The sequence below is a fragment of the Parasteatoda tepidariorum genome, chromosome 4, assembly GCF_982258835.1.
Source record: "Parasteatoda tepidariorum strain Cologne lab strain chromosome 4, Ptep-v5.0, whole genome shotgun sequence".
In the NCBI taxonomy this organism is placed as follows: domain Eukaryota; kingdom Metazoa; phylum Arthropoda; class Arachnida; order Araneae; family Theridiidae; genus Parasteatoda; species Parasteatoda tepidariorum.
Window position 1 is genome coordinate 3,605,961 of NC_141758.1, and position 13,583 is coordinate 3,619,543.

At 29.2% G+C, this 13,583-nt stretch overlaps 1 protein-coding gene across 1 annotated transcript in view; it reads left to right on the forward strand.

Annotated features, from left to right (window-relative positions):
* Nucleotides 1-8,410: 8,410 nt before the first annotated feature.
* LOC107453912 (uncharacterized) overlaps nt 8,411-13,583 on the forward strand; it is an 87,382-nt gene continuing 82,209 nt past the window's right edge. The window contains exon 1 of the mRNA XM_087160529.1: nt 8,411-8,622. Coding sequence (XP_087016655.1) covers nt 8,457-8,622 — 166 coding nt within the window. The 5' untranslated portion in view covers nt 8,411-8,456. The remainder of the gene's footprint in view (nt 8,623-13,583) is intronic.

The window sequence follows — 13,583 nt, forward strand, 5'->3', positions numbered from 1 at the left end:
CTACATACTTATTAGAATTGAAAACCAAAAATGGTTACGCTTACAGCAGACAACAAAAATATTATAACAAACATATTTCTCTTATGTAAATTCTCTTATTTTTTTCCCTTCCTTTTTCTTAAAATGGGATCTTGATAAAATTTTGATTTCCAAAATGGGTGGCAGTTCAGGAACAGTTGGGAATCTATGTTCTAGATTCATGACAAAATTAACATCAGCGCAGAAATTAACTATAATTTTCAATCACTCCCCTAACTAAACTCTTGGGAGCATATTCTTTGAAATTGGAAATCCCCTCCATACATCTAAATCCTTTGGGGAGTAAAACTATGATTATTCAAGTCAAGTATATTGGCAAGAATCAATTAGTGTAAGATCAGGTCAATCTTTCAAACTATCTTAATGCATGAAATTCTGATACGTATTTAAAAAGGTATTAAAGTTTTATTTTTTATTTTTTTAATCGAACTGGACATATTAGAAGATTGCCGCGTACCTAAATTTTCTAAATCACCAAGAAAGCGAAAAGATGCAGACGTAAGTGTTTATTTCAATGTCTATTATAAATAAAATTTGTTATACAGTGAAACCTCTCTGGAGCGACCACTTTCCGTTCCACATTAAAATGGTTGTGGATGGGGGTGTGTCGTTATTAAAGGTTACATTCATTGACTTCACAACTGTTATCGAAGGTACACGACTTTTCGCAAACGATTTTAATTTTAATGAGTGTCATTTTCTTGGTGTGGAAATGCCATTTCTGTTGGCTTCATGAAAAAACAGATCAATGAATAAAATTTAGAGTCTGAAAAACATTATTCCAACTGATATAATTGCGTGTAAAAATAAATCAAGCAATTATGAATGATGGAGATATTTTAAATAAAGAAACAATTATGCTTCTTCGTTTAATTTTCCATTTCATTTTATATCACATACATTAGTTAGCCTTTAAAAGATGAGAAGAGGTCTGTTTATTTCAGATGCTTGTTTTTTCTGAAATAACTTTTCTCTCCTAATTTAACTTTCAACTCATTAAAAGTAAATCATTGATAAGCATCGCCTTCAATGCACTCTGACTGCAACATCTGAGGTTGTTATCGTCAAAAAGTATTCTCGAAATAAGAACCTCACACAAATATTTTGAATACACTTTAATCTACTTGTTTGTTTCGTTAAATTTTTTGATTTGATTTTTCTTCTTCTTTTTTTTTCTTTTCTTTTCCTTATTTGACCTTTTCCGCATTTGATGCAGACGTTATAGCCTGTAATATAAGATGTTCAACGCAAAGTCTATGGAAAAAATCCCGTGTCTCCCAAAAGTTGTCTTTCCTGGAGGTTTCACTCTAACTAGGTAAAAATAAAATTATTTAAGCATGGTAACGGTTAAAAAAAGATATTTGATTTATTGCTCATAAAATCGAAAAAGCTTGGTTCAATGAAAGTTGTCTAAATCGTACCATCTTTGATTTCTGAATCAGTATCGCATAGAGAGGGCTCGGGGATAAATTATGATTTTTTTTTCATATAAAGATCAGTGTAATCAAGCCACTGTGTACTTGCTGTAATTATATACTGACTAGGGGGCAAAGCCCCCTGTTCGCTGCCGCTCACCAACCCCGATTATTGCTTCGCAATAATTGTCTTTTCTTGGCAGAAAGCAATTTTTCTATTAAAGTTAAAATTATTTACTCAACATATATGTACTAAAAGGAATCCTGTTTACTTACTCTTGTTCCTCTACTTCCCACGTCTAAATATTACTCTTAAATATTACTTAACCCAAATAGATCTTTTGGAGAACGGAAGTAATTTTTCGAAGTAATCATTTTTTAAAAAAGCATTAATATTCTTATAGCATTGTATTGTTCAAACAAATTTGATGAGTTCACAACCATAATTTAATACTCTCGCTAATAGTAGCAGTACTGGAAAATAAGTTCAATTTAGAGTTACAAAAATATTTAAAGAAAAACAATACCTTTACGACTATTGTTAATTTTGTGCTGATGACAACCAAAACAATATGGAAATGAATGAGGGAAAACTGGATCCTACCACGTGATTTTCCGGCCAATAAAAATGCACCGACAACAATGGAAAACTGCGACACCATCATTAGAATTTTATATATAGTAAGAAATTGATATTTTTTTTTTTTAGTTTTTCCGAGTAACTAACTATTTTAAGCAGAACTATAGTAATAGTACAAATAATTTACTACATCATATAAATGTTAAGCAACTTATTCTGTAATATTCTACTTGTTTTTTTGCTAGATAACTATTGTTTGAGGCTTGCAATAACTAAAACTAAACTCAGTGGCGTGTCAGTCTATGGAGGGACAAGACCTACAGTTCTCATCCCGGCTTTCTTGTGTTCAGGGATGCATGAGCAGACGTTCTGATAGGTTGGTCTGCTGAACTAATGTTTTGTCCTCTTGCTTACTAAGTACTTGTATTTTTCCGATTTTTTTTTAATGTCGAAACGAATGACTAATATTTTAGAAGTTATTTCGGTTGTATGAATAAAAAGTACTGTATTTTCACTTATACCTATTTACTTATCTAACATGGCTATCTAGGTAAATAAGGTATCGTTACCTATGGGTATTGAATAGCTAAATCGCATGAGAATAAAACCAAATTGTCTGATTTAATAGTATATCAGTTATAAAAATTATTAAAGGTTTCGTGTGCACAAGGTAAATAAAGTTTTACTTGTACCAATTTACGCAACTCCCATTGCTATCGAGGCCATTGAAGCATTGCATCAAATTTAATTTTTTACGCTAAATCCAGTAAAAACAAAATTAATCCTTTGAACTAACAGTTTAGAAGACATGAGGTTTTTAGGTATGAAATATACGATTTTTGACACACATTTTACTCAAAAGGTATTTATAACATAATATCCAATAGATCTATCAAATCAACTTTTATATATTTTTTTTAAATCGAGTCAAAAATATACATAAAAAAGTAATACCAGACTAGCCAATGCAACAATGCCTTAACATTTCATTGCCATATTAATTATTATTGAATTAATTGTAATTATCATCAAAAATATAACTTTTATGAAATATCATTTTGCTTTTAAAAAGATTGATTTTTAAATACAAGAGACTTGGTTTTGATGAATTTAATGTCGTACTTTCATTTTATTAGTGGAAAATCTAAAACATTCATTATTGATATAATACAATATAATTAAAAATTACAGGACTTATTTCATGGCAATTTATTGTATCATTTATATATAATTTTAAATTAAATAGCTAAAAATTATATTATCAAGAGCACTCCTTCCGTGTACTCAACTATTTTGTTACGGGCTTTATATGTGTTTTGCATTTTGAATAACACAAGAATCAATTTTAAAAAATAAACATTTAGAACTTTAAGAACAACATTTAGAACATTTTATAATTTATTTTTTTTAGTTTAGGCACAAAAAACAATGTTGCATCTCTTTCCTTCTACACCAAACACACCTTACAGGGTTCAACAAAATATCTGAAATTAAAAAAAAATATTAGAATTCATTACCAATACATTATTAGAATAACTATTAATTTAAAATCATTTAAGCCATAAGGTATCCTTCAAAAACCTATTCTGAGTCTCATAGAAATTGATTTTAGTTCTAGAATTATTCTATACACAAAAAAATATGAAAGATATAATTAATTTTGTAACTTTTATGATAGGACTGAAATTTATTTGTTTCAGAAAACATAAATAATATTTTTAGAACATGTTTTCTCTATTGAAAATGAATCTATACTGAGAAATTAGTGAGATAAACTTACTTAGTTGCTCTAATTTTAAAAGAATTAAGTAACAATAGATAAATGATGTTTACTTTTGAATAATAATAGATAAATGTAGAAACAGATCGTAAAATAAAAAAGGAAAGGAATTGCGGAATATAGGGCAATTGAGACTGTGGAAATATATATTTTATTACTACATATTTTAAAGCTTTTAAATAATGAAATAATTATAATTTTTAAATGGAGTAACTTAGAGGGTAGCAAGGTAAATATTTTTTTAAAAGTATTTGATTTTATTTATTTGCTATTTGATATACGCTAGGTTGTAAATTAGAATTTGTATCATTGGTTGCTATGGGGATATTATGAAATAAATTTTTATGTTTATAAATTATATCGGATAATTTATGAAGAAGGATAGAGAAAAAACCAGTTAGTATGTGTCGACTAGCAACTACCAGCACACGAGTTCGTACCTGGATCTTAAAAAAAGCTACACTTTTCTCTGTAAATTAGGATATATAAACTTGTAAAGGTAATATATACAAAACAGAGAGCTGCTTACCCCAAGGCTTTAGAAAAATACTTCAGTTGGCCTGTGAATTAAAAACTTTTTTTCTTAGAATCTATTTAAATTTACTGTTACTTCAGTTTAAAGAGAATTTAACTTAGTTAACTTTGAAATTTTCTTTCTACCCTTGCCCCCCACTCGTTATGGTCTTGGCTCGTTATGGCTTCACCTTTTTCCTTTTTCATGCATAATAAATAAATAAAACATTTACAATTGCAAATGTGCTCATCGCCATTGTTCATCAGTTACAAATGTGATGACACTATTTTTTCTGATTGTTCCTTGGAAACAAAAATTTGAGAACTCTTGTTAACCTTCTTTTTTTTTCCAGAAGAAGTGGTAAGAGGCATCAACCACAACAGATTTAAAAATAACTAAAGAATCTGAGAGATTCGTCTCCCTGGACAAAAGAATCATAAACAGATAATTGCCCATCTCAAACAGAACAATCGAATCAAAACTTTTTCATCCTTAACACATAACGAATGAGCTGCCCCCCGTTAAAATATATTTTCATTGAAGTGTGTTTAAGAGATGTGTTCACTTCCGGCGAGTGTTAGATGAAGAATCGTGTCTGGGGGTAGAAGGATGGGGGTTTCTAAATTTGTCTCCGCATCTGGATCATTTCCAACATTCTGTGAAATGAGATGTTCTTCCCGATTCATCCACTACTCTATAGCATAGGATGCATTCGGGAGTCTTATGCGCTGTACCGCATTTAATCTCTAATGTCCTTCATTATAAAACGATACTTTGGATTGTTAAGAGACTCTAATAGGTGTCTTGAAAACCATATTAGTGACTTTTAGTGGGCAGGCGAATAGACTCATTTTTAATGAGCCTATTTTTGAGCCATGATAGCTCAAAAAATTTGAAAAAGAAGATGAATCTTTAATTATCTATCTATCTATCTATCTATCTATCTATCTATCTATCTATATATATATATATATATATATATATATATATATATATATATATATATTAAATATATCTTACTATTTATAAAAATCTAATGATGGTGTAGCAGTTTTTCTTTTTTTCCCCATTGTTTTCCTATATTCCTTTTCCAATATTTTTATTTCCGTAATTTAAAGGTTAAAATGACCTGTATTGTTATTATTTCGTTTTTGATTTTGTTTGTTTTCTAAATTCAGAGTTCAGGAGAATTGTTATTATTATTATTATTAAAATAATGAAATTCTACGTTGCATTTTAGGGTAAAGTTATTTAAATCGGTGTCTGATCTTATTAACCGTTTTACAATTATTATTTTTTGGTGCAAATTATATTAATATACTATTATGAATAACGGTTAAAAAGATTCGTTAAATGATTTAGAACTTGAGTTTCAGCTTCATGCATAAAGTGACGAATTCAAAAATTGTATTTAAAATGCATCCGTCCGTTGAAGCATCAAAATGATTTTAAAATATCAAAATGCGAATAAATTATTTCAGGATTATTTCCCCACTAAACCTTCCAATCCATTTTGATATATTTCTTTAAGAAAAAATCCAGCACTTGAAACTTCGGGTTCGACTCTAGGCTTACCTGAATTTACTTTTCTTTACATTTCAAATTACCAATGGAGATAAAACAAAATTCGCCATGAAAAGTTTTTCCTGGGATATAGCGGCCTTTTAAGAAAAGAAAGGGCAAACTATGCAGATCTGAAAGTTATATCCAGGCTATCTCAGAATATTGACATTTAATTTATTGAATTAATAATAATTATGCAAAATGCATTAGTGAAATATGTTCATATTTTATTATAACATTAGGGGCCCTACCCTATTATTTTACAGCCAATAAAAATGTATTGAAAACAATGGAAAACTACGACACCATCATTAGATTTTTATCTATAGTAAGATATCTCATAGAGGGCAAAATTAAAGATCGTCACAGGATGACTAAATATATCAAATAGCGATTAAAAATTGTCCACCACTGATCGCTTTTTATCGAATAATAATAAAAATAAAATGCACCCTTAAAAGCATTTTATTATTATTTGAGAAATATTGATTTAATATGAATTATTTTTTATTATTTTTAAAGTTACTTTATTTCTTTATTTCAATATTTAATTTAATTCTTTCTATTTCTTAATTTTGTTCCTTTTATAAATGTTTCAGGACTGGGTAAAATGTTTACCATATTTTGAGAAATTCTTCGTAAGAAATTTCTCACATTTTTAATGTCGATAGTTTTTTTTAATGGTTTAAAATTTTCAATTTTTGAAAAAGTGACCACATGATTTAAAGAGTTACCTCTACTGAAAATGCTGGAACAGACCACTGGTCAGTGGAAAAGTTCCAAATTTTATCGCACAATATCGCCTACCTTCAGCATTTATTAGTACCTTGCAAGTTTTTTGAAAGGAGGGCACACGGGGGTCCTTTTCCCATTGGCTTCAGAAATACCAGAATCGCCACTCCCTTACATATAACACTGTGAGATAGTTACATCCACGCCTACGATTTGAACCCACCACTACTGGCCCCGTAGTCCAAAACGTTCCTTACAGCTAAGATAACCGATAAAAAAAGGAGAACAAATAAATCAAAAACTATTTTGATTTCACCGCATTAACGTAACAGATCACTTTATTCTCATATTAGAAAGCAGATTTGATAGTTTCAATGCAATTTAAACAAAAATGAATATTTTTATCATGTTTTTTAACGTAAGTTATGAATTATTTAAACAAGATTCGCAGCTTGAATTTATTGGTTTTTAATCTTGCATCCATTGAACGAAAATTCATTCCATTCAAGATTTATAAATTTTTATTGAAAATCTTACACCCAATAAATAAAAAAAAATTCTATAATTTGGTCTCTCTTATGGGAACAAGTTTATTCTTACCATGCACTTTGAGAAATATTCTAATTTAAATACACTGAGCAATGAGCACTTATTATCACTTCTCGGAACTAGAATATATCTTTCGAACCTGAGTTTAAAAGATGTACATTATTTTAGAAATAAACTGGTTTGTTTCTGCTATTAGAATTACTTAGAATCACTTCTCGGTACAAGAATATTACCGTTTGAACCTGAGTTTAAAGCATGTATACTATTTTAAAAATAAACTGGTTTGTTTTTGCGTTCTGTAAACTTAAATAACATAAATTAGGACATTCTTCCTTATTTTTCATACATTATATTTGTTAGTAAGAAAAAAATTAGCAATAAAGTTAGAACAACAATTTCAAATAGTCTCGCAGTGGGCATTAAGACACGGTTCCCAGTAGATCACCTAAGTCAAGCCTCACTGACAGTATGCGAGTGGGTGACCACTTCGATAATTCTGCAAAGGGATCGAGGGTGTGAGGTATCGGTCCTCGTTAAACTGTTCTACCGTGAATTGCTTGGCTTCGCACGTAGGTCATTGGACTACTAAATCGGGAGGGGGCATCATCCCTGCAGGAGATTAAAATTGCAATGGCATGTCTTCTGATCAACCTCAGAGATGTTTCCCAGACGATCGCCAATAGCCCGTTTTGCAGATCTAGTGCGACATAAATAAAGTATTACCACTACTACTGGAATTCCAAATACAATTGATTCACAACTTAATCAGTGGATCGTAGTCTACTGCTTGGGGGGGGGGGGATTTCTAAGAACTTTGTTTACAAGTTCAATTTTTATTTAATCAATCGGTATGTTTAAAAGTTGTCTAAACTTTGCCATCCACCATTTTGGGAAAAAAAATTTAAAAACTTTGTTTGCAAGTTCAATTTTTATTTAATCAATTGGTATGTTTTAAAGTTATCTAAACTTTGCATCCATAATTTTGGGAAAGCATTTCTAAGAACTTTGTTTGCAAGTTCAATTTTTATTTAATCAATTGTTATTTTTTAAAGTTATCTAAACTTTTCCTTCCACCGTTTTGGGAAAAAATTTTCTACGAACTTTGTAAGTTCAATTTTTATTTTGAATTATTGGTATATTTTAATGTTATCTAAAGTTTAGCAGACGCAGAGGAGTGTCAAAATACTTTTCGAACGTTTTTAAACTCCACGTGTCAGAAGAAAAAGCAATGTAGGGAAGCAGGGATTGCTGGGATTGCAATCCGTGACAGAAGCATTGGGAAGGATGCGAGGATCGGTCGCTTTGATTCTTCTCTTCTTCCTCAGCAGCTTCTTTTGTGCAAACGATGCTAAAAAGAAGAGCACCACCCGCCGCAACCCTATCGAAGATGTCGATCACAAACGACTGGATGAACTCATCAGCAGCGAGGAATTTTTAGCCGTCTTTTTCTGTAAGTTTTTTTTCTTCTTCTTCTTTTTTTTTTCTTCCAATTTCTTTATTTTTATTAATTTGGAGCTTGCAAAGAAGCTTCTTTATTATCTCCTCCCTTTTAAACATTGTGGTCAGGTTAAGGACCTCTGTTTCAAATTCTTCTTTACAATTATCTCTTTATAATAATGTTGATTATTAAACAAATAAATTATTCCAAATATTCTTAAATAATTAAGCTGATTAACAACTTTTCTTTAATATATGGAAATAGTTTTTTTTCTTCTTTTAGTGAAAGGAGAATATATTTTCTCTCTTAATATTTGAAACTCACAAAGAAAGTGACTTAATTATTCCACCGTAGATTTTGCTGTTCTTTTAAACACTGTGATTCAATTGAGTAGGTTTGTTTTAATTTCATCTCTAATTTATCTTTTAACAACAGCGTTGATTATTCAACTATTCCTTAATAATTATCTCAACTTTCTCAGAACAATAACGTTTTGACTATTAAGAAGTATCCTAATAATTAGTAGTATTAATTATCCCTCAGTAATAGTTCTGATTACTCATTTTCCGTCCTAAGCTTTAGGAATTTTAATTATGAAAGATTAACACAAAGGAATAGGCAAGATTATCTGCAAGGAAGTGACGCACGCATTGTCCAGTGGTCAGGCTCGTTCCGGTGGTTTCTATAGAGTGATTAATATTCCAATAAAGTATCCCAATTATCTCGCAATAGACGTGCAGTATTTTACTTGTAATTGTTTAAATTCTCTGTAACAATTGTAATTTATTGCAATAAAAAGGGTAGTGAAAATCTTTTCCATTGCCCCCGAATAATAAAACTGATTTTTACTCAGTTTCAAAATTTAAAGTTTTTTATTTATTTATTTTTATTTTTAATTTTTGTTATACTTCCTTACAGGATACATTACCAATAATAACAAATAGGAGATACATAAACTTATTAGTTACTCTGAGCAGAAAAAGAACACTTCAATAACTTTTGAACTAGTGACCATAAAATCCGCCCGACCAAAAGTAATTAAAGTGTTTTTTCGTTCCTTTTTAGCGTGCGCTGTACATTCATTCATTTTCAGCAATGCTGCTTGATAGCCAATACGATATGTGAATAATATGCAATACTCTTTTATAGGTGGAGGCATTAAGCCTACCCAGTAACTGATCATAATGATTGGTAATTAAAGGCTGCTGAAGCGCAATACTGACCACATTGTCATCTTCCTGACATTTATCTTAAAATTGAGGAGTCTTAACCTCCATGACCCCTTAAATAAGAGGCGGCTGTTATTTTTAATGATGTCTATTACTGCACTATTTTGCTTTATTATTATTATTATTTATTTATTTATTTTTTTGCAACATGTTTTCTAAAAAAAAATATTGGATTTCTTATTGGAGCCAAAGGTAGTTTAAATCCTAAACAGCCCTCAATAAAATGTCCCTTATTCATTCTAATTAGAATTTTATGATTTTCAGTATAATGCATATTTAAATTAATGTAGAATAACGTTATTCTTTCACTATTTTTCCCAATTAGAAAAGTTCGCGCAATCGAGAAAATATACACTTTTTTTTTCATAGTACTAATACTTTTTTTTCATTAATACTAATACTTTTAATAAAATAATACTTTTTTTTCATTGCACATCCAAATAATTTATTTCTTACTTTCTCAGATTTTAAAAAAAAAAAAATCAAAGTCGTTGAATTAAACTTAAAACAAAAATAAGCAAAGAACAATAAGGAAAAACAATAAAATAATGCAGTATACACTTTTTTCATTTGCGAAATTAAGTCATAATGTTTTATTAATTAAATGGAGTAAAATTGAACCTTCGGAACCCGGTTGAAAAACGAGTTTAGTGCATTTAAGTGCGTTTTGTAATGTAACGAAGGAATAAATAGTTACAAATAGATTTTTGGCAACAAGCAACTTGTTAACGGCAACGATAACAAAATCGAAGAGCTGCCGACTTTTCCATTTTAGATGGAAAATTTTCTTAGAGGTGGTAAATTGTAAGCTTTAATACTTAATTTTTCATTAAACAAATATGACCGAAGGTGATTTTGAAAACTATGGGCTCGTCTTACTATGTTTTAAATGGGAAAATAATTTGCTAACATGTATTTTACCGTGCAATGGAAAAAAAACAAAGTAAGTTCTTAACGATTGATTCCGAGTTAAGAGGATTGACAACTTATCTCCTTCTATTTCTAATGTGGTAAAATAGCATTTCAAAAAACTGATAAAAGAAATGTTATCTTTAAAAAAAAAAATTTTTTTTTTCGCAATATGTCGCTTACCCTATAAGGATTCCAAATGTATGACGATCTTAATTATGAATTTTTTGTCGCTTTCGTTGATTTTTCAATTGCACTGCAGTATTGCTTTTTAATCGTGACAATTTACGTATCAAAGGAAAATATCTCAATCCGAATTTTTGTCAAAGTATAAAAAAAAAACATATATAGCTTTTACAGTATCAGAACTATTTTTTTATACCACAGAAATTATTTATTAATCTATGAGAAAGTTTTCGTTTGATTATTTATTTTGCTATTTTACTTTTGCTTATCAAAGTTAGTCGGTGAGGTTTAAACTAAGTAACTAACTTTTAAGCTATTTTTTATCAGTTTATTTTCAGCTATAACTTCAATAGTATCAAAACACCATTGATTTTCAATTAATTGGTTACTTGCACTTCAAGAAGAAGATTACTATACACACACATGTGACGTCGACGCTAGCTGATCGTTTATAAGCAAAATGGTGCATTAAAGTTGTGCTAATTCTTCATATAAGTTATGATGTCAATTTACGTGAAATTAATTGAATACAATGACGTATCGCTCGTCGAATTTATTGATATATAATTCTTTCTCCTCTACGTCTTTTACTTAATTTAGATTTATTATTTGTTTATGTATTTTATTGTAATCGTGACACATTTCAATTTTGTGTACCTTTCCAGCTTGGATGCATAATTAGTTTGTTTATGTCCTACGTGGCTTCATGCCTGCCTTTGTGTTAAGTAAGAAATATGCAGTGAAAGATTTTAAACTTTCGTGTAAGAATATAGAATGTGTTGCTTAAGAGAACTGACACTTGACGGGCTTAGTTTACTCGAAATAGAATGGAAAGAACAGTAGCTAACGAAAAAATATCGCGTTTTAGCCACTAATCAGGTTTGAGATATTCTCACTACGACGCTTGCAGATATCCCATTATACTGGTATTTTGGTAATAGGTACTTAATACACAAATAGAGGTACTATGATAATAGGTATCTCAAGACCGGCTGAAATGTAAATCAAAAGTCCCAGGTGATTTATATATTTCATATTTTAGAACTCTGTTTTTTAATTAATTTATTTAACTAACATATTTTTATTTTAATGTCTGAAACTTCAAAAGTGCAACAGAACTCTTTATCTTAAGCAAACAGTAGTTAATCCAGAAACAAATACTTTGTTGACAAATTGGGATTTAAAACAAAAATATGAACAAGCTCCTTAGCTTGTTAATCAATCTTATTTTTGTGCATCGCTTTTTGTGAATAGTTAATTTCAAATAAATCTAAAAATTTACTTTTATACTCTAATTAAAACGCGTCTCAACTGAATGTCTGTTGCTAAGAGAAACTCTTTCGTTCGATAGAAAGAATTTATCCGAAAAAGAAGACTGATGAAAGTTTAGAATTTAAAACTCTTCAGAGTTACCCTCGTTTTTGTTGTTATTTATAGTTTTCCTAACCTTGCAGGTTCACTTTTCTTTTTGTTTAGTGCCTTTGTTTTGATATTTTATTTTGCTTTACATCTTGTTTTCTCTTCGCTTATCTCTTATTTCTGAATCTTCCTACATCGATTCAAAGAGACTGAAAGTCTTATGATGTGATAGTTTAAAAAACGGTTACATTTTCAGAAAAAAAATCCCGTTATTTTTAGTTTTAAAAGTCTCATTAAGGTTTTTCTCATTAAAAAACATTATTTTCATAAACAGAAAATTTTTTTTGGTGATTTCTAAAACCATTTCATTAAGCAGTAAAAATCTTATTAATTTTTTTTTCATTATAAAAAAATAAAAAGAAGCGTTAAAGATTGGGAAAATATTTTCCTTAAAGTTTTTAAAACCATTTCATAAGGCAATAAAGTTCAAACCGGATATACCTAAAATCTTTTAACTCTTTTGTAACATTTTGGTTTGAAAAACATTATAATAATTTGTGAAAAGGCAAGCAATCTAGTAATAAAGAAATCTGAAAAAACGGTAAACAATCGTTAGTTCGTGGAAAAAATAACTTCCAAAATCAATTCAAAAGCATGAAGAATATTGTAAAAATAAATCTCTTTAATGAATTTAAGAAGATGTAAATAAAGTTAAAATGAGAATAAACATTTTTATTTATTATTAAATTCAGTCGCTGCAACATACCTCTTTAAATTACACGCGTGTTCTTCCTTAATGTATTTTCGTGAATAAATTTTGCCCCCCCCCCAAAAAAAAACATTTATTTCAAATATACAAGGTCTAAAGGAGAGTTACTCCCTTAAAATAATTTTTAAGAGTTCAATAAGTAATAATTTCTTTAAGTTATAATTTTTTTATTCATTATTATTATTATTCATAACGATTATTATAAATATATGTATATTATATAATTATGATTATTATAAATTGTGCCTCCCTGCTTTTATTACCCGTTCTATATAGCCAATGTAACATTTCATTAGATCAAATTAAAAAAATGTTTTTACTTAATAATATAACTTTAACTTTCTGCATTAGGAATAATTTTAGCATTAAATATTGATAGACAACAAAAATAAAGTCATAAATTTACTGACCCACAGAAAATAAATAAAAGATTATTTTGTATTTGTAACTTGCTTTCAGCTCTCATTGGTAATGAACTGCGGAAAATATGAGTACGCAAACATTTAGGACAGACGACACAA